At 37.6% G+C, this 24,660-nt stretch overlaps 1 protein-coding gene across 2 annotated transcripts in view; it reads left to right on the top strand.

Annotated features, from left to right (window-relative positions):
• APOOL (apolipoprotein O like) overlaps positions 1-24,660 on the top strand; it is a 95,896-nt gene that overhangs the window by 44,614 nt on the left and 26,622 nt on the right. For both annotated transcript variants that reach the window (XM_060087317.1, XM_060087316.1), the window contains 3 exons: positions 8,196-8,250; positions 9,734-9,832; positions 16,356-16,447. In XM_060087317.1, the coding sequence (XP_059943300.1) occupies positions 8,196-8,250; positions 9,734-9,832; positions 16,356-16,447 (246 nt within the window). The remainder of the gene's footprint in view (positions 1-8,195; positions 8,251-9,733; positions 9,833-16,355; positions 16,448-24,660) is intronic.

Below are 24,660 nucleotides of genomic sequence, written 5' to 3'. Positions count from 1 at the left end.
ATCAATAGAGTACAGCATGACTATGGGCAATTACTATGGGTAAATTATTCCATGCTTTCATTTTTCTTCTGATGTACTTGAGATAGTACATATCAAAAAATGTGTGTAACAATATTTCTTGCATTAAAATAAATAGTTAGAAACAAGTAAAAAGAATCATTTGATTTAAAGTTTTAATCACTTCAGGGGGCTAATATAATCTTGATTTGCAGATAATTTATGTTCCTGTTGAAAACAAGATGGACACTAGTCTGTGTAGGATGATCTCTTTATTTTTTTACATCTTTATTGGAGTATAATTGCTTTACAATGGTGTGTTAGTTTCTGCTTTACAACAAAGTGAATCAGTTATACATATACATATGTTCCCATATCTCTTTCCTCTTGCGTCTCCCTCCCTCCCACCCTCCGTATCCCACCCCTCTAGGTGGTCATAAAGCACCGAGGTGATCTCCCTGTGCTATGCGGCTGCTTCCCACTAGCTACCTATTTTACGTTTGGTAGTGTATATATGTCCATGCTACTCTCTCACTTTGTCACAGCTTACACTTCCCCCGCCCCACATCCTCAAGTCCATTCTCTAGTAGGTCTGTGTCTTTATTCCCATCTTGCCCCTAGGTTCTTCATGACTTTTTTTTCCTTAAATTCCATATATATGTGTTAGCATATGGTATTTGTCTTTCTCTTTCTGACTTACTTCACTCTGTATGACAGACTCTAGGTCCATCCACCTCATTACAAATAGCTCAATATCGTTTCTTTTTCTGGCTAAGTAATATTCCATTGTATATATGGGCCACATCTTCTTTATCGATTCATCCGATGATGGACACTTAGGTTGTTTCCATCTCCGGGCTGTTGTAAATAGAGCTGCAAAGAACATTTTGGTACATGACTCTTTTTGAATTATGGTTTTCTCAGGGTGTATGCCCAGTAGTGGGATTGCTGGGTCATATGGTAGTTGTATTTGTAGTTTTTAAAGGAACCTCCATACTGTTCTCCATAGTGGCTGTACCAATTCACATTCCCACCAGCAGTGCAAGAGTGTTCCCTTTTCTCCACACCCTCTCCAGCATTTATTGTTTCTAGATTTCTTGATGATGGCCATTCTGACTGGTGTGAGATTATATCTCATTGTAGTTTTGATTTGCATTTCTCTAATGATTAATGATGTTGAGCATTCTTTCATGTGTTTGTTGGCAGTGTGTATATCTTCTTTGGAGAAATGTCTATTTAGGTCTTCTGCCCACTTTTGGATTCGGTTGTTTGTTTTTTGTTATTGAGCTGCATGACCTGCTTATAAATTTTGGAGATTAATCCTTTGTCAGTTGCTTCATTTGCAAATATTTTCACCCATTCTGAGGGTTGTCTTTTGATCTTGTTTATGGTTTCCTTTGCTGTGCAAGAGCTTTGAAGTTTCATTAGGTCCCATTTGTTTATTTTTGTTTTTCCATTTCTCTAGGAGGTGGGTCAAAAAGGATCTTGCTGTGATTTATGTCATTGAGTGTTCTGCCTATGTTTTCCTCTAAGAGTTCGATAGTGTCTGGCCTTACATTTAGGTCTTTAATCCTTTTTGAGCTACTGTTTCTGTATGGTGTTAGGGAGTGATCTAATCTCATACTTCTACATGTCCCTGTCCAGTTTTCCCAGCACCACTTATTGAAGAGGCTGTCCTTTCTCCACTGTACATTCCTGCCCCCTTTATCAAAGGTAAGGTGACCATATATGCGTGGGTTTATCTCTGGGCTTTCTGTCCTGTTCCACTGATCTATCTTTCTGTTTTTGTGCCAGTACCATACTGTCTTTTTTTTTTTTTTTTTTTTTTTTGCGGTACGCAGGCCTCTCACTGTTGTGGCCTATCCCGTTGTGGAGCACAGACTCTGGACACGCAGGCTCAGCGGCCATGGCTCACGGGCCTAGATTCTCCACGGCATGTGTGATCCTCCCGGACCGGGACACGAGCCCATGTCGCCTGCTTCGGCAGGCGGACTCGCAACCACTGCGCCACCAGGGAAGCCCTACCATACTGTCTTGATTACTGTAGCTTAGAGCCTGCTTCCTCCAGCTCCATTTTTCATTCTCAAGATTGCTTTGGCTATTCGGGGCCTTTTATGTTTCCATACAAATTGTGAAATTTTTTGTTCTAATTCTGTGAAAAATGCCAGTGGTAATTTGACAGGGATTGCATTGAATCTGTAGATTGTTTGGGGTAGTAGAGTCATTTTTGCAATGTTGATTCTTAAAATCCAAGAACATGGTATATCTCTCCATCTATTTGTATCATCTTTAATTTCTTTCATCCGTGTCTTATAATTTTCTGCATACAGGTCTTTTGTCTCCTTAGGTAGGATTATTCCTAGGTATTTTATTCTTTTTGTTGCAGTGGTAAATGGGAGTGCTTTCTTGATTTCACTTTCAGATTTTTCATCATTAGTGTATAGGAATGCCAGAGATTTCTGTGCATTAATTTTGTATTCTGCTACTTTACCAAATTCATTGATTAGCTCTAGTAGTTTTCTGGTAGCATCTTTAGGATTCTCTATGTATAGTATCATGTCATCTTCAAACAGTGACAGCTTTACTTCTTCTTTTCCGATTTGGATTCCTTTTATTTCCTTTTCTTCTCTGATTGCTGTGGCTAAAACTTCCAAAACCATGTTGAATAAGAGTGGTGAGAGTCGGCAGTCTTGTCTTGTTCCTGATCTTAGTGGAAATGGTTTCAGTTTTTCACCATTGAGGACGATGCTGGCTGTGGGTTTGTCATATATGGCCTTTATTATGTTGAGGAAAGTTCCCTCTATGCCTACTTTCTGCGGGGTTTTTATCATAAATTGGTGTTGAATTTTGTCGAAAGCTTTCTCTGCATCTATTGAGATGATCATATGGTTTTTCTCCTTCAATTTGTTAATATGGTGTATCACGTTGATTGATTTGCGTATATTGAAGAATCCTTGCATTCCTGGAATAAACCCCACTTGATCATGGTGTACGATCCTTTTAATGTGCTGTTGGATTCTGTTTGCTAGTATTTTGTTGAGGATTTTTGCATCTATGTTCATCAGTGATATTGGCCGGTAGTTTTCTTTCTTTGTGACATCCTTGCCTGGTTTTGGTATCAAGGTGATGGTGGCCTCGTAGAATGAGTTTGGGAGTGTTCCTCCCTCTGCTATATTTTGGAAGAGTTTGAGAAGGATAGGTGTTAGCTCTTCTCTAAATGCTTGATAGAATTCACCTGTGAAGCCATCTGGTCCTGGGCTTTTGTTTGTTGGACGATTTTTAATCAGAGTTTCAATTTCATTGCTTGTGATTGGTCCGTTCATATTTTCTATTTCTTCTTGATTCAGTCTTCGCAGGTTGTGCATTTCTAAGAATATGTCCATTTCTTCCAGGTTGTCCATTTTATTGGCATAGAGTTGCTTTTAGTAATCTCTCATGATCTTTTGTATTTCTGCAGTGTCAGTTGTTACTTCTCCTTTTTCATTTCTAATTCTATTGATTTGAGTCTTCTCCCTTTTTTTCTTGATGAGTCTGGCTAATGGTTTCTCAATTTTGTTTATCTTCTCAAAGAACCAGCTTTTAGTTTTATTGATCTTTGCTATCGTTTCCTTAATTTCTTTTTCATTTATTTCTGATCTGATTTTTATTTTTTCTATCCTTCTGCTAACTTTGGGTTTTTTTTTGTTCTTCTTTCTCTAATTGCTTCAGGTGCAAGGTTAGGTTGTTTATTTGAGATGTTTCGCATTTCTTACGGTCGGATTGTATTGCTATAAACTTCCCTCTTAAAACTGCTTTCACTGCATCCTATAGGTTTTGGGTCGTCGTGTCTCCATTGTCATTTGTTTCTAGGTATTTTTTTATTTCCTCTTTGATTTCTTCAGTGATCACTTCATTATTACGTAGTGTATTGTTTAGCCTCCATGTGTTTGTATTTTTTACAGATCTTTTCCTGTAATTGATATCCATTCTCATAGTGTTGTGTTTGGAAAAGATACTTGATACAATTTCAATTTTCTTAAATTTACGAAGGCTTGATTTGTGACCCAAGATATGATCTATCCTGGAGAATGTTCCATGAGCACTTGAGAAAAATGTGTATTCTGTTGTTTTTGGATGGAATGTCCTATAAATATCAATTAAGTGCATCTTGTTTAATGTATCATTTAAAGCTTGTGTTTCCTTATTTATTTTCATTTTGGATGATCTGTCCATTGGTGAAAGTGGGGTGTTAAAGTCCCCTACTATGAATGTGTTACTGTCGATTTCCCCTTTCCTGGCTGTTAGTATTTGCCTTATGTATTGAGGTACTCCTATGTTGGCTGCATAAATAATTACAGTCGTTAAATCTTTTCCTTGGATCAATCTCTTGATCATTATGTAGTGTCCTTCTTTGTCTCTTCTAATAGTCTTTATTTTAAAGTCTATTTTTTCTCATATGAGAATTGCTACTCCAGCTTTCTTTTGGTTTCCATTTGCATGGAATATCTTTTTCCATCCCCTTACTTTCAGTCTGTATGTGTCTCTAGGTCTGAAGTGGGTCTCTTGTAGACAGCATATATATGGGTCTTGTTTTTGTATCCATTCAGCCAGTCTGTGTCTTTTTGTGGGAGCATTTAGTCCATTTACATTTAAGGTAATTATCAATATGTATGTTCCTATTCCCATTTTCTTAATTGTTTGGGTTCCTTATTGTAGGTCTTTTCCTTCTCTTGTGTTTCTTCCCTAGAGAAGTTCCGGTAGCATTTGTCGTAACGCTGGTTTGGTGGTGCTGAACTCTCTCAGCTTGTGCATGTGTGCAGGTTTTAATTTCTCCATCAAATCTGAATGAGATCCTTGCTGGTTAGAGTAATCTTGGTTGCAGGTTTCTCTCCTTCATCACTTTAAATATGTCCTGCCAGTCCCTTCTGGCTTGCAGAATTTCTGCTGAAAGATCAGCTGTTAACCACATGGGGATTCCCTTGTGTGTTATTTGTTATTTTTCCCTTGCTGCTTTTAATATGTTTTCTTTGTATTTAATTTTTGACAGTTTGATTAATATGTGTCTTGGCGTATTTCTCCTTGGATTTATCCTGTATGGGACTCTCTGTGCTTCCTGGGCTTGATTAATTATTTCCTTTCCCATATTAGGGAAGTTTTCAACTATAATCTCTTTAAATATTTTCTCAGTCCCTTTCTTTTTCTCTTCTTCTTCTGGAACCCCTATAATTCGAATGTTGGTGTGTTTAATGTTGTCCCAGACGTCTCTGAGACTGTCCTCAGTTCTTTTCATTCTTTTTTCTTTATTCTGCTGTGCAGTCGTTATTTCCACTATTTTATCTTCCACGTCACTTATCTGTTCTTCTGCCTCAGTTATTCTGCTATTGATCCCATCTAGAGTATTTTTAATTTCATTTATTGTGTTGTTCATCATTGCTTGTTTCATGTTTAGTTCTTCTAGGTCCTTGTTAAATGTTTCTTGCATTTTCTCTCTTCTATTTCCAAGATTTTGGATCATCTTTACTATCATTATGAATTATTTTTCAGGTAGACTGCCTATTTCCTCTTCATTTGTTAGGTCTGGTGGTTTTTATCCTGCTCCTTCATCTGCTGTGTGTTATTCTGTCTTCTCATTTAGCTTATCTTACTGTGTTTGGGGTCTCCTTTTTCAGGCTGCAGGTTTGTAGTTCCTGTTATTTTTGGTGTCTGTCCCCAGTGACTAAAGTTGGTTCAGTGGGTTGTGTAGGCTTTCTGGTGGAGGGGACTAGTGCCTGTGCTCTGGTGTATGAGGCTGGATCTTGTCTTTCTGGTGGGCACATCTGGTGGTGTGTTTTGTGGGTGTCTGTGGACTTATTATGATTTTAGGCAGCCTCTCTGCTAATGGGTGTTGTTGTGTTCCTATCTTGCTACTTATTTTGCATATGGTGTCCAGCACTGTAGCTTGCTGGTCGTTGAGTGAAGCTCGGTGCTGGTGTTGAGATGGATATCTCTGGGAGATTTTCACCATTTAATATTATGTGAAGCTGGGAGGTCTATTGTGGACCAGTGTCCTGAAGTTGGGTCTCCCACCTCAGAGGCACGGCACTGACTCCTGGCTGCAGCTCCAATAACCTTTCATCCACACAGCTCAGAATAAAAGGGAGAAAAAGAAAGAAAGAAAAAGAAAGAAAGAAAGAGTGAAAGAAAGAGTGAATGAAAGGAGGGAGGGAGGGAGGGAGGGAGGAAGGAGGGAAGGAAAGAAAGAAATAAGATAAAATAAAATAAAATAGTTTAATATAAAATAAAATAAAGTTATTAAAATAAAAAATAATTATTAAGAAAAAACATTTTAAAGAAAAAGAAAAAAAAACGGACGGATACAGCCCTAGGACAAATGGTGAAAGCAAAGCTATACAGACAAAATCTCACACAGAAGCATACACATATACACTGACAAAAAGAGGAAAAGGGGAAAAATAATAAATCCTGTTCTCAAAGTCCACCTCCTCAATTTGGGATGTTTCGTTGTCTATTCATGTATTCCACAGATGCAGAGTACATCAAGTTGATTGTGGAGCTTTAATCCTCTGCTTCTGAGGCTGCTGGGAGAGATTTCCCTTCCTCTTCTTTGTTCTCTCAGCTCCCAGGGCTCAGCTTTGGATTTGGCTCTGCATCTTCATGTAGGTTGCCGGAGGGCATCTGTTCTTCACTCAGACAGGACAGGGTTAAAGGAGCTGCTGCTTCGTTGACTCTGGCTCACTCACGCCAGGGGGAGGGAAGGGTACAGAGTGCGGGGTGAGCCTGCCGTGGCAGAGGCTGGCGTGACATTGCACCAGCCTGAGGCGTGCAGTGCATTCTCCCGGGGAAGTTGTCCCTGGATCCTGGAACCCTGGCAGTGGTGGACTGCACAGGCTTCATGAGGGGAGGTGCGGATAGTGACCTGTGCTCTCACATAGGTTTCTTGGTGGCGGCAGCAGCAGCCTTAGCATCTCATGCCCGTCTCTGGGGTCCGCACTGTTAGCCGCGGCTTGCGCCTGTCTCTAGAGCTCCTTTAAGCTGTGCTCTTAATCCCCTCTCCTCGCGCATCAGGAAACAAAGAGGGAAGAAAAAGTCTCTTGCCTCTTCAGCAGGTCCAGACTTTTTCCCGGACTCCCGTCCGGCTAGCCATGGTGCACTAACCCCTTCAGGCTGTGTTCACACCGCCAGCCCCAGTTCTCTTCCTGGGCTCCGACTGAAGCCGGAGCCTCAGCTCCCAGCTCCTCCTACCCTGGCGAGTGAGCAGACAAGCCTCTCTGGCTGGTGAGTGCCGGTTAGCACTGATCCTCTGTGTGGGAATCTCTCCAGTTTGCCCTCCGCACCCCTGTTTCTGTGCTCTCCACCGCAGCTCCAAAGCTTTCCCCCTCCACCACCCACTGTCTCCGCTCATGAAGCGGCTTCCTAGTGTGTGGAAACCTTTCCTCCTTCACAGCTCCCTCCCACTGGTGCAGGTCCTGTCCCTATCCTTTTGTCTCTGTTTATTCTTTTTTCTTTTGCCCTACCCAGGTGCGTGGGGACTTTCTTGCCTTTTGGGAGGTCTGAGGTCTTCTGCCAGCATTCAGTAGGTGTTCTGTAGGAGATTTTCCACGTGTAGGTGTATTTCTGGTGTATCTTTGGGGAGGAAGGTGATCTCTGCGACTTACTCTTCCACCATCTTACCCTCTTTCTCCCGGATGATTTCTATTCTAAGATAAATGTCTTATTTATATTTATTTTTCTCATGCTAATGAACACTAAGAAAAAGGGAGAAGATGAAGCACTTTTCTTCAGCCTTTTTGTTGTTTTCTCCACACGTCATTATGTTGTTGCTGCCACATCTTTATTAATCAGATGTTGCTTCTAAGCTGAAATATACCTCTCTTCATGCTTCTAAAAAATTCCATTCATTTTTCTATGGTATCATAAAATAAGATGATAAATCTTTGTACTTTTGTAATAACTTTTCTGTGGGCTGCTCAGATTATTTTATTGGCATTACTTTACCCATTTATATGAGGAATATAGCAAACAAGTATTCATGTTAAATAGAATGAAAAGCAAGAAGTGAAGGGAAGCTAAGTTCAACAAGTGTCCATATAGAGAATAAACAGGACAACTAGATTTAGATTTTGGTGCAATTTCATATAATCTCAAAGATGTGGGCTATTTGACCTAATTGTCAACATCTTCAAAAATGCAGATGTCCTTTTTTCCCCCTTTTTACTTAGGGTGTTTATGTCTTCGTGAAATATGGGATAATGGATACAGTACAATTTGGAAAAGGTAGGATGAGTGAACTGTCTATAATTAGAAATGTTCTATTGCCTTTTTAACTTGCAAGGTTTAACTGGGAAAAATAAACCTGGTATGTCATCCATTATCATGTTTTACCAACTCAGAAGATACTCTGTATAGCAGTTTATAATAATAACAAAGCAGTAGTATCCATCATTTATTTAGCAATTATATGTTTAGGCATTATGTTGAGCATGTTACATAATTTACCTAATTTTATTTTGTAACAAATTTCTGGATGTTGGTATTATAATGACTTCCATTCTACAGATGAGGAAACTGGGGTTTAGAAGGGTTAAGTAGATTACCAAGGTCACATAGCTAGTAAGTGGCAACACCTGGACTCAAACTGGCTGTTTTAGGTATGAAACTCATATTGTATACTCATACAGCATAAATTAAACATATATCTCCATTGTTATTAATTAGTTTAAATAAGTACTATTTGCTGTTAAAATACATAGTATTTTGCTATTGATTGCTAGGAAACACTATATCAATTAGTCACCCTAGAATATTTGAGCTAATGTTGGAAAACAGTTGTATTTGATTCGTTAGTTTGATAATGTTGTTTGGCAGCAGGTATAGCTCCCTAACATATTTTAGCCTAAGCCAGTTTTCAAAATAAATGTGTATTGGGGGACAGAAAGAACACCTAAAATTTTAAATGCCTCTGTGATGTTGATGACCTGTATGTATTATTATTTAATGTGTGTAGGAATTAATTCCAATTACTACCAAGTTATATTCCTCATGAACCTTGAGGAATATGATTAAATTCCATTAAATAAATAATTAATAAATAAATAAATAATTATGATAGAAGAGTGTGTTTTTTGGATTGCATGGAACCGGAAATCATTTAAATATATAAAAAGCCAAGAAATTTGGACCTCTGCCCCCTTTCCATCTATTTTTTGTCTAGACTCACTTCTCATTCTGATCATTGGTTCTAACCAAGAGCAACGGCTTCTCTGAGTTTACTGGGGAGTAGTGGCAAGCAGAGTGATAGCTGCATGTTTTACTAGACTGTTATTCAAAGTTTCCTGCTAAAGTATCTATTTCAATTCTTACTAGATCCTACTAATGTTTGAACAGATAAGGCCAGAAGCATTTCCATTATAAGAATATAATACATACACAATGAGGAATTTGCTTTATAGTAATCCATCTTAATCCATATAATGCTAGTGTGTGCTGTAGCATTATATTTCATTAAAGTGTAATAATAACCTTTATTAAGAAAACAAATACCATTAAATCAGCTGTGGAAGGAAGATTTTATTTTGTAACAAGTAACTATTAACAACTGGCTTTTTAATTTGCTGCTCAAATCATTATTTTGTGTAGTTCTTTTGAAGAATGTTTAAACCATCTGCTATTAGCAAATCTCTAACTTTTCTTCATCATACCTATATAGAATGTCAATTATAGTAAGTTATTTATATTATTTTTAAAATGATTTCTTGAGATGCATATGTCTATTTGAAGAATCCACCTCGAGATTTTCTTCCGAAAATTGGAGTGATTACAGTTTCAGGATTGGCAGGCTTCATTTCAGCGAGAAAAGGTAGGGTTAAAAATATATATTCTCTCTTTTAATGTCGTTATATTAATTTCTGAATTTATTTGTATAAACAGTTTAAGCACAGTGTACAGTAAGTCCCCTACATATGAAACTTCGAGTTGCAAACTTCCAGAGATGCTAACGTGCATTCGCATGTCCAATCATGTCAGTTAGTTCACATGTCTGGCGTTGCTAAGAAGCACCAAGTGATAATGATGGAAACAAAAGTGAAAATATTTGAGAGAGTGGAGCGAGGCGAAAAGATGGTAGACATCACTCGTTCTTATAACATGAATCATTCAACCTTTGGCAAGATTCTAAAGAACAAGAACAAGATTGTGGAATATGTGAAGTCTACTGTGCCAGTGACGTGGACAATAATATCAAAGAAGCGTGGAAAAGTGATGGAGGACATGGTGAAACTTCTCAGTGTTTGGATGCAGGATCAGCATCAGCGTTAAGTCCCACTCAGCTTAATGCTGGTTCAAGGGGAAGGTAAAAGCCTTTATAAAGACTTGAAGAAGAAACACAGTGAAGAATCAGAGGGCCCATCTTTTAATGCCAGGCATGGCTGGCTTCATCAGTTCAAGGCTAGAGCCAACATTTACAATGTAAAAGTAAGTGGCGAGGCCATGAGTGCAGATATGGTAGCTGCCTGGGAATTTCCTAAAATGCTTCAGGAATTTTTTGATGAAGGCGTGTATTTACACGAGCAGGTTTTTAATGTGGATGAGGCAGGACTGGAAGAGGATGCCAGACCGAAGTTATATCAGCAAGGAAGAAAAGTTGATGCCAGGCAATAAAGCAGCAAAGGATAGGCTAACTCTGTTGCTTGATGGCAGTGCTTCCGACAAGATGAAGCTGGAGCCTCTCTTAGTTTATCATTCAGAGAACCCAAGAGCCCTTTTAAATAGCCAAGGGCTCTCTTCCTATTGTGTGGAAGAGTAAGCCCAAAGCCTGGGTTACAGAGGCCATTTTCTAGGACTGCTTTTTCCACCGCAATATTCTGGAGGTAGGGAAATATTGCTTGGAGAAGGACGTCCCATTCAACATTCTTTTGCTGCTCGACAGTGCTCCAGGCCACCCCCCATTCATGGACGACTTTCATCCCAATGTCACAGTAGTGCATCTGCCACCGAATACTACATCGCTCATCCAACCTATGGACTAGGGAGTTATAGCGACTTTCAAGAAATATTATTTACGTCACACTTTTCGTCAGTAAAGGCAAGTGACAAATCAGGAACAACCTTGTGACAATTTTGGAAGGACTATAACATCTACAAGACCATAAAAAACAATTGACTTTGCTTGGCGTGATGTTACGGCCATCACCATGAATGGGGTTTGGAAGAACCTTTGCCCACAGTTTGTTCACAATTTTTGTGGATTTGAGAAGGTGGATGAGGAGTCCAAAGAGGTCTTCAGCAACTTAGTGACCCTCAGCGAGAAGCTGGAGCTAGATCTGCAAGAGGACGACTTCATTGAACTCCTTTCTGTGCAACATGAGGAGCTTAGTAATGAAGACCTGATGGAATTGTAGGCCCAGAGAAAGGATAAAGAGAGACAAGAGGAAGAAGTAACTGAAGAACTGAAGAGATTCACGATGCAGGAAATGGCAAGGGGATTTTCTTAGTTTTTGAGGCACAGGACCCTAACGTAGAATGGTACACAAAGGTTGCAGCAGCCGTTCAGAATGCAATCCAGTACTACAGTGTCATCTGTGATGAGAAAAAAAGAGCTACTACCCAGACATCACTGGATCGTTTATTTTAGAGGGCAGATAGAAATGAATCCAGCAAGGAACCAGAACCTATGCCATCAACGTCAGGCATGAGTGAAATTGCAGCTTGCCCTCCATCTCCTGTTGCTGATGATCCTTCAGCTCTACATCTCCCATTTCCTCTCCCTCCTCCAGTCAGTGACTTTTCTTGCTTGTTCACTTGATGGCAGCCCCTGTATGCCAGCTGTTGTACTGTATTGCTGTACTTCTCGAGGTACTGTACTGTAAGATTAAAAATGTTTTCTTTATTTTTTGTGTTTGTTTTTTATTTTGTATGTATTATTTGTGTGAAAAGTATTTTAAACCTATTACAGTACGGTACTATATAGCTGATTGTGTTAGTTGGGTACCTAGGATAACTTTGTTGGACTTACAAACAAATTGGACTTATGAACACACTCTCGGAATGGAACTCGTTTGTATGTAGGGGACTTACTGTACCACTCTTCTGATTCAGGGAACATTTTCTATTAGTGTAGTGAACTGCTTACCAGTCAGGTTCCCAGATGCCAGCCAATGGCCAGTCCTGTAAGCATGCCTTTCTAACAGTGGCAGTCTTGGGCATATGTTAACTCTTTTCTGCACATCACTAAATAACTCTTTCATAAGCACATGGTGAATTTTGTATTTGCCCATATTCTATCTCTGGGTATAGAAATCTCTCTCAGTAGGATTACTGCTTCCCCTCCTCACCTAAGCCCTTACTAAGCTGGTGCAGTTCTCTGATCAGTAGCCATCTGGGGTAACTTCCATTCATCCTCTGTCCCCAGTGCCAGTCATTGTCCCCAAATTAAATTACATGTTGTTGCAAGTCACAGCTCTGAACCAACCTGGAATCTGACATCAGATATGTTATGGTTGGTTTGCCCAGCTTTAGTCCTTAAAGTAGCCTTAACTCAAGTACACCTAATCAGATACAAAACCTCTGAATTATAAGAACATTCCAGCATTCTAACTCTAGCCCATATATCTTATCCCAATAGATCTTCCCTACAGCTAGTATTAATCATAGCTTGTATCATATTTTTTATTCTAACACTATATGCAACTTCTAATTGAATACATGTTATAAATTATTCATTAGGAAAGACATTGAAAATCAGGATCACCACATGTAACAATAAGAGAAAGAATTAAATTTTGAATGAAACCAGCCAAAGCATATTACTCAGTTCTCAGTGAGAAACTCATAATCCACTTGTAAGAGAAAATGTTTCTTAGGTCATTCACAATGACTCCAAGTGTCAGAGCTAGAATAATCTAACCCAGTATTTTTCAAATTACAGAGCTCAGTTTATAAGTAGGTAGTGAAATAAATATGGTGACTCTCAGGAAGCATTTTATAAAAAAAAATAGAGGACAATAGCAAATATCGGAGTGTTTTGTACTCAGTATGGATAAATATTGTGAAACTTCTGTTTCAATGGAGTGTGTATGTGTGTGTGTGAAAGAGAGAAAGAGACAGAGACAGAAACAGAGAGAGAGAGAGGTCATAATGTAAAATTTGTTCTTTAGTATGAGTCATGGTCAAAAATGTATGAAAGAGGGCTTCCCTGGTGGCTCAGTGGTTTAGAGTCCGCCTGCCGATGCAGGGGACACGGGATCGTGCCCCGATCCAGGAAGATCCCACATGCCGCAGAGCGGCTGGGCCCGTGAGCCATGGCTGTTGAGCCTGTGCATCCGGAGCCTGTGCTCCACAATGGGAGAGGCCACAACAGTGAGAGGCCTGCGTACTGCAAAACAAACAAACAAAAATGTATGAAAGATGTTGGTTTAGTCTAATCCTATAATGCTACAGCCAGAGGTCCAGAGAAAGGAAATCATTCAATGATTTCATAGTACATATTACATAGCTAGTTAGTGTCTGTGTCTAGAGTCCCTTTCTACTTATGGGAGTAGGGCTATTGAACCCAAATGAAATTTATTTTCTTGTAAACTTGCCTTTCATATCAAATAAAGAGAGGATGAATGTAAGTCTTTTTAATATTGAAAATAATAACAAAGACGTGGTGCATGTGAGAAATATCCCTTTGTGTGTGTGTGTGTGTGTGTGTGTGTGTGTGTGTGTGTGTATGTGTATGTATGTATGTATGCAATGGAATATTACTCAGCCATAAAAAGGAATGAAATAATGCCATTTGCAGCAACATGGATGGACCTAGAGATTATCATACTAAGTGAAGTAAGTCAGACAGAGAAAGACAAATATCATATGATATCATTTATATGTGGAATCTAAAAAAATTATGTAAATGAACTTATTTACAAAACAGAAATAGACTTACAGACATAGAAAACAAACTTACGGTTGCCAAAGGGGATAGCAGAGGTGGGGGGATAGGGGAGGTAAATTAGGAGTTTGGGATTAACAGGTACATACTACTATATGTAAAATAAACAATAAGGACCTACTATATAACACAGAGAACTATATTCAATATCTTGTAATAACCTATAATGGAAAAGAATCTGAAAGAGAATACATATAACTGAATCATTTTGCTGTACACCTGAAACTAACACAGCATTGTAAATTAACTGTACTTCAATTTTAACACATTATTGACTGGGGGATTTTTGCAGAAACTGATGCCTGTGGCCATAATACATCTCTAGTCAAAAATGTGTTAAAATGGTTCAAAAAAGTATAGCAACTACAAAAAAAGTAAATAAAAATAAAATAAGATGACACATCAAGGAAAAACTGCCACCTTCCAAGTTTAGGAGTAGCACAATTAGGGGAATTCGGCTGAGTCAAGGAAACCTACATTAAGGGATGCTAGGTCAGTAAAATCAAGAACCAAACTACAGATACTAGAATAATAGTGAGCAAGACATATTTTAATATAGCTAGACCCTCTTTGCCAGTATCACAAAAACCTGTCAGTATCTAAAGGAAAGCTACAGTAAAGGTTGAAGCAGCCTACCTACCCACCTCCCTCAATGCTCAGTCTGTTGTAGACATGACTGTAGAAGGCCTCCTTACTAATAGTTAAACCGGACAGAGAAATACATCTTGTTTTTACCTACCCTAAACTGTAAAGTTGCCTGCAAACATTGCCAGGTATTTTTCACCATAGTCTTTACTGATATACCAGATAGGGTGTCTCATTTTTAAATTAAGGGTTGTAAGATCTGTTCCAGAAAATAAAAGTACTTACCCTAATTAGAAATCCCATCATCTAATTGTCCAGATCACATTTACAGTCCAGGGTACCCAGACAAGCATTTAAAATACATAATGTTTTCAACCAACAGTCTGTTGGAACTAAGCTATGGCTTAGAGTGGTGGGTTTCACACTATTCTATAGAACCTAGGGTTCCATGGAAGTGTTTAGGGGTTGTATAGGGATAAGAGAAAAGCGGTGTAGGTAGGGCTTGGTAATGAGCTTCACTCCCTCAGGCTAACCAGAGTAGCTTCAAGTGTATAGGTTTTATATATGAAGTTCCAGGTGAGATTCTATTTTAAAGACTTTTTTAAAGGATTTTGCTATTTAAAAAAAAGTTTGAAAATGACTCAGATGCTTAGTTAAGGCACTTTTGGAAATGAATGAATTATTGCAAGTTACTTGCAAATTTTTTAACTTTTTATTTTATTTTATTTTATTTTTTTTTTGCGGTATGCGGGCCTCTCACTGTTGTGGCCTCCCCCGTTGCGGAGCACAGGCTCTGGACGCACAGGCTCCAGACGCGCAGGCTCAGCGGCCATGGCTCACGGGCCCAGCCGCTCCGCGGCATATGGGATCCTCCCAGACCGGGGCACGAACCCGTATCCCCTGCATCGGCAGGCGGACTCTCAACCACTTGCGCCACCAGGGAGGCCCTAACTTTTTATTTTATATTGGAGTACAGTTGATTAACAATGTTGTGTTAGTTTCAGGTGTACAACAAAGTGATTCAGTTTTACATATACATGTATCTATTCTTTTTCAATTTCTTTTCTCAATTAGGTTGTTACAGAATATTGAGCAGAGTTCCTTCTGCTATACAGTAAGTCCTTGTTGGTTATCCATTTTAAATATAGTAGTGATGTGTACAAGTCAATCCCAAACTCCCTATCTCTCCCCACTACCCATCCACCCTGGTAACCATAAGTTTGTTCTCCAAGTCTGTGAGTCTGTTTCTGTTTTGTAAATAAGCTCATTTGTGTCATTTTTTTAGATTCTGCATATAAATGACATCATATGATATTTCTCCTTCTCTATTAAATTATTACTTTAGTATTCGAAATCAGTGACACGAAGGAGTTATGTCCCTTTTAAAATCCTTAGCTGATTAGTTAGTTGGATCCTTTAGCTATCTAAGGACTTAATCAAAAAAGGATCTCTGAAGAGTCCATTTCAGTTTAACATGGTGTCACAAACATGGTAGTTGATTAATTCTCTATATTATCATGCTTTATTAGATACTTGAAAAAATGTGGTTACAACTTTGGGTTTCTTAGGACATGAAAAAATACCTAGTTTTTAAAAAGAAGAAAATCGCCAACCCCCTTTGTGTAGGTAATTATCAATGTTAGATTGAGAATACTTTTCTTAAATTGGACATGACAACTAAGTGGTATTAATTGAACTGTAATACTTAAGGACATTTTACCTATCATCTTGATTGGTATTATTACCTAAATAAAATGTAACATAGGGTGATGGCTTAAAGGGGAACAAAGAAAGCATGAAAGTTATAAAAGAATCAAGTCTCTGGTAGCATCTGTTTGGAGTTTAATAGTTTGTTTGAATGTCATAGGTTCTAGGTTTAAGAGAATTGCTTATCCACTGGGACTGGCCACTTTAGGAGCAACCGTTTGCTACCCTGTTCAATCAGTAATAATTGCAAAGGTAAGTTCTTTTTAAGCAATAGCTTCATTTCAGTACTTGTTTAAACTCTCAGTGTGACAATGTTTAAATGTCATACAGCACCTACAACATTTCATTTTCAGAGAAATATAGTTGGTATTCTCTTACGTTGGCAAAATCACATTAGCATCGCAGCGTGGTAAATGCCATGGTTGATTACATGATTATCACAAATAAATAGGATGAATTTGTTTAAATATAATTCAAGGAAGTGAATGCTGATTTGAGGATTAAGTTCAGAGAAAATGAATTAAAATTTATGGGGAGAAATACTGCTCCATTGTTGAGCTGTGTAAAATTCAGTTTTTAATTAACAGAAAATTATACCTGCTGGCAGTTGTCAGTTCAGCAGATTAACATAATGCAAGAAATAACCAACTGATAGAAAACAGAGGCTTCTGAGGATTAAAAAATACACACACTTATGCACACTCAATTTTGAAATCCATATTATAGTTGTTTTGTCATTTTCTTGTGAGTTTACCCTACAAATCCAAAGATTCTCCTAATGATTTGAAGAGTTTGTGTCAGTATTTTTATTTTATTTTTTAATACATATTTGGATTGAGAAGGAGAGCTTTGGGATATAGTTTTTTTCTTCCATTCCTTCTTCCTTTAATTACCAACATTTAACATTTCGCCCTCACACTTGAAGTATTGTGTGGTGTTACCAGGACTTTCTGTACTTGTATTCTCATTACTTCATCTCTTTAATTATTGATGTAGATAAAGCTGCCTATTTAGTATTTTGAGAATTTCAAGGATATAGTGCCCTATGTAGTTTCTATTATGATCAAGCTATAAAAGCTTACAGCAAAGGAAGAGAGCATTATTCATTAAATCTAGTTAAACTTGAGGTAACTGATGGATAAAATGATAAACATATTTTAAAAAATATTTTCTAAGAATTTACATAGCAGTTAGCCACTTAAGTTCATATAATGTTAGTACTAAAAGAAACCTTTGAGCTCATTACGTTCAACTTCCTCATCTTCTCATTTGCCAATTTGGAAACTGTGGCCCAGAGAAGTTTCAGTGACTGATTGTCCAGGGTTCTATTCAGCTTCAGACATCTTGCTTCCCTGTCCATTTCTCTTCCCAGTGCATGATGCTGCCACTGATTGTTTTTGTTCATTTAGAATAATGACTTTGTGTTTTTTTTAATAAAATTGGTACCTATTTATTCTTAAATAATATAAGCATTACAAAACAGTATAAGAAAAAAAAACAACTAACCACCTGAAATTTTTCCATCCAGAAAAATATGTGTTAAAATTTGATAGAATGTTATTCTAGACATTTCTTCTTGCATACATAGACATAGAAAGGTAGATGGATGAATAGATACAGTTTCGTAAGAACAGCATCATAGTATAGTATGCATCTTATTTTTAATTTTAAAAATAAAGTATGAAGTTTAATTTTACTTTAACAGAAGGAAAATAAAAACAAAAGAATTGCAGGACTTCAAATAAAAAGTTCTATGGTAAAAAAAATTAATGTGAGTTCCTAAAAGTTCTTCTGTAGTTAAATAATGATTGTTACTTAAATTCCTAGAGTTGAGACCTTTGCTTTTCTTTGACTGTCATATAACAGCATCACATGTAATATTCGGTGAATTCTAATGTATGTATATATATATATATATATATATATATATATATATATATATACATACACACACACACAGAGAGAGAGAGAGAGAGAGAGAGAGAGAGAGGGAGAGAGAGAGAGAAAACAAGGGTTCTTATCCTGAGATCCATGATAGACTTAAGAGAATCTGTGACTTCCCTGCCCAAAACTATATGAAAACTTGTAGGTATACAATAGGAGCCTTCTAATTTGATATTATCAGGACCAGTAGTTAACAATTAATTGAAAATTTTAAAGCAAGAAGTTTTTTAAAAAATCATAAATATGTACCTTAAATATTTTATTTCAATTTAAAACATAATGTGTGTTCATTTTTCTGTCTTTCGAAGTAGGACTTTTCTATGAGTATGAGTCTCCTAGTTAAAGGTCCATAACATCTTTCTTATAATTATCCATATCTGTAATATGTCTTCTACTGTTTTCAGTTTAGAGGTTTCTTTAAAATCTAATGAACACTATTTTTTGGCCGGGGAGCCACACACACACAGCACACGGGATTTTAGTTGCACTGACCAGGGATCTAACCTGCACCCCCTGCAGTGGAAGCAAGGAGTCTTAACCACTGGACCGCCAGGGAAGTCCCAAACATCAAATCAACACTTAAAAACATTTTTTAAATAATATGAGTGCAGAATCCTGTTTAAATTTTTATTTCTCCTCGCCTTTTACAGTTATCTTGAGCACTTCTAATTTGACAGTAGTTTTTTTTTAGTAATTCACTTTTGAGTCTTTATAAAATACTTAATTTTTGTGAACAGAACAATTCTCTTTACACTTATATTTCATCCTGTTATGTTACATTTAAACTGTTTAATTATAGTAAAGCTGATTAGAGATCTGGAAACAAATACAACTTATTCTTGATAAGCATACAAATCACTTGTGAAAGACAGTAGTTGCGTATATTGTAGAGTACCTAATAATGATGAATATTCAGCATTCTATGACCATCACTTATTATAACATTTTTTAACATCTTTGTTAAGAGTATACCTGCTTTACACTGGTGTGTCAGTTTCTGCTCTACAACAAAGTCAATCAGTTACACATGCACACATGTCCCCATATCTCTACCCTCTTGCATCTCCCTCCCTCCCACCCTCCAGGTGGTCACAAAGCAACGAGCTGATCACCCTGTGCCATGTGGCTGCCCCCCTCTACCTATCTATTTTATGCTTGGTAGTGTATATATGTCCATGCCACTCTCTCACTTTGTCCCAGCTTACCGTCTCCCTCCCCGTATCCTCAAGTCCATTCTCAAGTAGGTCTGCATCTGTATTCCGATCTTGCCCCTAGGTTCTTCTGAACTTCTTTTTCTTTCTTTTTTTAGATTCCATATATATGTGTTAGCATACGGTATTTGTTTTTCTCTTCCTGACATACTTCACTCTGTATGACAGTGTCTAGGTCCATCCACCTCACTACAAATAACTCACTTTCATTCCATTGTATAGGGCTGAGAAATATTCCATTGTATATATGTGCCACATCTTCTTTATCAATTCATATATTGATGGACACTTAGGTTGCTTCCATGTCCTGGCTATTATAAATAGAGCTGCAATGAATATTTTGGTACATGACTCTTTTTGAATTATGGTTTTCTCAGGATATATACCCAGTAGTGGGATTGCTGGGTCGTATGGCAGTTCAATTTTTAGTTTCTTTAAGGAACCTCCATACTGTTCCCCATAATGCCTGTATCAATTTACATTCCCACCAACAGTGCAAGAGGGTTCCATTTTCTCCACACCCTCTCCAGCATTTATTGTTTCTAGATTTTTTCATGATGGCCATTCTGACTGGTGTGAGATGATATCTCATTGTAGTTTTCATTTGCATTTCTCTAATGATTAATGATGTTGAGTATTCTTTCATATGTCTGTTGGCAATCTGTATATCTTCTTTGAGAAAATCTCTATTTAGGTCTTCTGCCCATTTTTGGATTGGGTGGTTTGCTTTTTTTGTACTGAGCTGCATATGTTGCTTGCATGTTTTGGAGATTAATCCTTTGTCAGTTGCTTCATTTGCAAATATTTTCTCCCATTCTGAGGGTTGTCATTTTGTCTTGTTTATGGTTTCCTTTGCTGTGCAAAAGCTTTGAAGTTTCATTAGGTCCCATTTGTTTATTTTTGTTTTTATTTCCATTTCTCTAGGAGGTGGGTCAAAAAGGATCTTGCTGTGATTTATGTCATACAGTGTTCTGCATATGTTTTCCTCTAACAGTTTGATAGTTTCTGGCCTTACATTTTGGTCTTTAATCCATTTTGAGTTTATTTTTGTGTATGGTGCTAGAGAGTGTTCTAATTTCATTCTTTTACATGTAGCTATCCAGTTTTCCAAGCACCACTTACTGAAGAGGCTGTCTTTTCTCCACTGTATATCCTTGCCTCCTTTAGCAAAGATAAGGTGACCATATGTGCGTGGGTTTATCTCTGGGCTTTCTATCCTGTTCCATTGATCTATATTTCTGTTTTTGTGCCAGTACCATACTGTCTTGATGACTGTAGCTTTGTAGTATAGTCTGAAGTCAGGGAGCCTGATTCCTCAGCTCCGTTTTTCTTTCTCAAGATTGCTTTGGTTATTCGGGGTCTTTTGTGTTTTCATAAAAATTGTGAAATTTTTTGTTCTACTTCTGTGAAAAAATGCCAGTGATTGTTTGATAGGCATTGCATTGAATCTGTAGATTGCTTTCTGTAGAATAGTCATTTTCACAACGTTGATTCTTCCAATCCAAGAACATGGTATATCTCCCCATCTATTTGTATCATCTTTAATTTCTTTCATCAGAGTCATAATTTTCTGCATACAGGTCTTTTGTCTCCTTAGGTAGGTTTATTCCTAGATATTTTATTCTTTTTGTGGCCATGGTAAATGGGAGTGTTTTCTTAGTTTCACTTTCAGATTTTTCATCGTTAGTGTATAGGAATGCCAGAGATTTCTGTGCGTTAATTTTGTATCCTACTACTTTACCAAATTCATTGATTAGCTCTACTAGTTGTCTTGTAGCGTCTTTAGGATTCTCTATGTATACTATCATGTCATCTGCAAAGAGTGACAGCTTTACTTCTTCTTTTCCAATGTGGATACCTTTTATTTCTTTTTCTTCTCTGGTTGCTGTGGCTAACACTTCCAAAACTAAGTTGAATAATGCTGTTGAGAGTGGGCAACCTTGTCTTGTTCCCGATCTTAGTGGAAATGGTTTCAGTTTTCACCACTTAGGACGATGTTGGATGTTGGTTTGTCCTATATGGCCTTTATTATGTTGAGGAAAGTTCCCTCTATGCCTACCTTCTGGAGGGTTTTTATCATAAATAGGTGTTGAATTTTGTCAAAAGATTTCTCTGCACCTATTGAGATGATCCTATGGTTTTTCTCCTTCAATTTATTAATATGCTTTATCACATTGAGTGATTTGCATATACTGAACAATCCTTGCATTCCTGGGATAAACTCCACTTGATCATGGTGGATGATCCTTTTAATGTGCTGTTGGATTCTGTTTGCTAGTCTTTTGTTGAGGATTTTTGCATCTTTGTTCATCAGTGATATTGGCCTGTAATTTTCTTTCTTTGTGACATCTTTGTCTGGTTTTGCTATCAGAGTGATGGTGGCCTCATAGAAAGAGTTTGGGAGTGCTCCTCCCTCTGCTATATTTTGGAAGAGTTTGAGAAGGATAGGTATTAGCTGTCCTCTAAATGTGTGATAGAATTCGCCTGTGAAGCTATCTGGTCCTGGGCTTTTGTTTGTTGGAAGAGTTTTCACAGTTTCAATCTCAGTGCTTGTGATTGGTCTGTTCCCATTTTCTATTTCTTCCTGGTTCAGTCTCAGAAGGTTGTATATTTCTAAGAATTTGTCCATTTCTTCCAGGTTGTCCATTTTATTGTCATAGAGTGGCTTGTAGTAATCTCTCATGATCCTTTGTATTTCTGCAGTGTCATTTGTTACTTCTCCTTTTTCATTTCTAATTCTGTTGATCTGAGTCTTCTCCCTTTTTTTCTTGATGAATCTGGCTAATGGTTTGTCAATTTTGTTTATCTTCTCAAAGAACCAGCTTTTAGTTTTATTGATCTTTGCTATTGTTTCCCTTCATTTCTTTTTCATTTATTTCTGGTCTGATTTTATGATTTCTTTCCTTCTGCTAACTTTGGCTTTTTTTTGTTGTTGTTGTTCTTCTTTCTCTAATTGCTTTCGGTGTAAAGTTAGGTTGTTTATTTGAGATGTTTCTTGATTTTTAAGGTAGGCTTGTATAGCTATAAACTTCCCTCTTAGAACTGCTCTTGCTGCATCACATAGGTTTTGGGTCGTTGTGTTTTCATTATCATTTGTTTCTAGGGATTTTTTGATTTCCTCTTTGATTTCTACATTGATCTCTTCGTTATTAAGTAGTGTGTTGTTTAGCCTCCATGTGTTTGTATTTCTTACAGATTTTTTCGTGTAATTGATATCTTGTCTAATAGCATTGTGGTCAGAAAAGGTACTTCAAATGATTTCAATTTTCTTAAATTTACCAAGGTTTGATTTGTGACCAAAGATATGATCTATCCTGGAGAATGTTCCATGAGCCCTTGAGAAAAATCTGTATTCTGTTGCTTTTGGATGGAATGTCCTATAACTATCAATTAAGTCCATCATGTTTAATGTATCATTAAAGCTTGTGTTTCCTTATTTATTTTCATTTTGGATGATCTGTCCATGGGTGAAAGTGGGGTGTTAAAGTCCCCTACTATTACTGTGTTACTGTCGATTTCCCCATCTATGGCTGTTAGTATTTGCCTTATGTATTGACGTGACCTTATGTTGGGTGCATAAGTATTTACAATTTTTATATCTTCTTCTTGGATTGATCCCTTGATCATTATGTAGGGTCCATCTTTGTCTCTTGTAATAGTCTTTGTTTTAAACTCTATTTTGTCCTTGAGAATTGCTGCTCCAGCTTTCTTTTGATTTCCATTTGCATGGAATATCTTTTTCCATCCCTTCACTTTCAGTCTGTATGTGTCCCTAGGTCTGAAGTGGGTCTCTTGTAGACAGCATATATACAGATCTTGTTTTTGTATCCATTCAGCGAGTCTACGTCTTTTGGTTCGAGTATTTAATCCATTTATATTTAACTTAATTATCAATATGTATGTTCCTGTTACCATTTTCTTAATTGGTTTGTGTTTATTATTGTAGGTCTTTTCCTTCTCTTGCGTTTCCTGCCTAGAGAAGTTCCTTAACATTTGTTGTAAACCTGGTTTGTTGGTGTTGAATTCTCTTAGCTTTTGCTTATCTGTAAAGCTTTTAATTTCTCCATCAAATCTGAATGAGATCCTTACTGGGTAGAGTAATCTTGGTTGTAGGTTTTTCTCCTTCATCACTTTAAATATGTCCTACCACTCCCATCTGGCTTTCAGAGTTTCTGCTGAAAGATCAGCTGTTAACCTTACGGGGATACTCTTATCTGTTATTTGTTGTTTATCCCTTGGTGCTTTTAATATTTGTTCTTTGCATTTAGTTTTTGATAGTTTGAGTAATATGTGTCTTGGTGTGTTTCTACTTGGATTTATCCTGTATGGGATTCTCTGTACTTCCTGGACTTCATTAACTCTTCCCTTTCCCATATTATGGAAGTTTTCATCTAAAATCTCTTCAGATATTTTGTCAGTCTTTTTTTTTCTCTTCTTCTTCTGAGACCCCTATAATTCAAATGTTTGTGCATTTAATATTCTCCCAGAGGTCTCTGAGACTGTCCTCAATTCTTGTCCTTCTTTTTTCTTTATTGTGTTCTGCAGTAGTTATTTCCACTATTTTATCTTCCAGGTCACTTATTCGTTCTTCTGCCTCAGTTATTCTGTTATTGATCCCTTCTAGAGAATTTTTAATTTCATTTATTTTCTTGTCCATCAGTGTTTGTTTGTTCTTTACTTCTTCTGGGTCCTTGTTAAACGTTTCTTGTATTTTCTCTATTCTATTTCCAAGGTTTTGGATCATCTTTACTATCACTATTCTGAATTCTTTTTCAGGTAGACTGGCTATTTCCTCTTCATTTGTTTGCTCTTGTAGGTTTTTGCCTTGCTCCTTCATCTGCTGTGTGTTTCTCTGTCTTCTCATTTTGCTTAACTTTCTGTGTTTGGGGTCTCCTTTCTTCAGGCTGCAAGTTCATACTTCCCATTGTTTTTGGTGTCTGTCCCCAGTGGCCATGGTTTGTTCAGTGTGTTGTGTAGGCTTCGAGGTGGCGGGGACTAGTACCTGTGTTCTTGTTGATGAGGCTGGATTGTGTCCTTCTGGTGTGCAGGTCCAAGTCTGATCATGTGTTTTGGGGTGTCTGTGACCTTATTATGATTTTAGGCAGCCTCTCTGCTAATGGATGGGGTTATGTTCCTGTCTTGCCTGTAGTTTGGCATAGGGTGTCCAGCACTGTAGCTTGCTGGTCGTAGAGTGGAGCGGGTTCTTGGCATTGAGATGGAGATCTCTGGGAGATTTTCACCTTTTGATATTACATAGAGCTTCGAGGCCTCTTGTGGACCACTGTCCTGAACTTGGCTCTCCCACCTCAG

Source organism: Mesoplodon densirostris, chromosome X (assembly GCF_025265405.1).
Source record: "Mesoplodon densirostris isolate mMesDen1 chromosome X, mMesDen1 primary haplotype, whole genome shotgun sequence".
Lineage (NCBI taxonomy): Eukaryota > Metazoa > Chordata > Mammalia > Artiodactyla > Ziphiidae > Mesoplodon > Mesoplodon densirostris.
The sequence above is the reverse complement of the archived record's forward strand: the minus strand, read 5'-3'. Positions and strand labels throughout refer to the sequence as shown.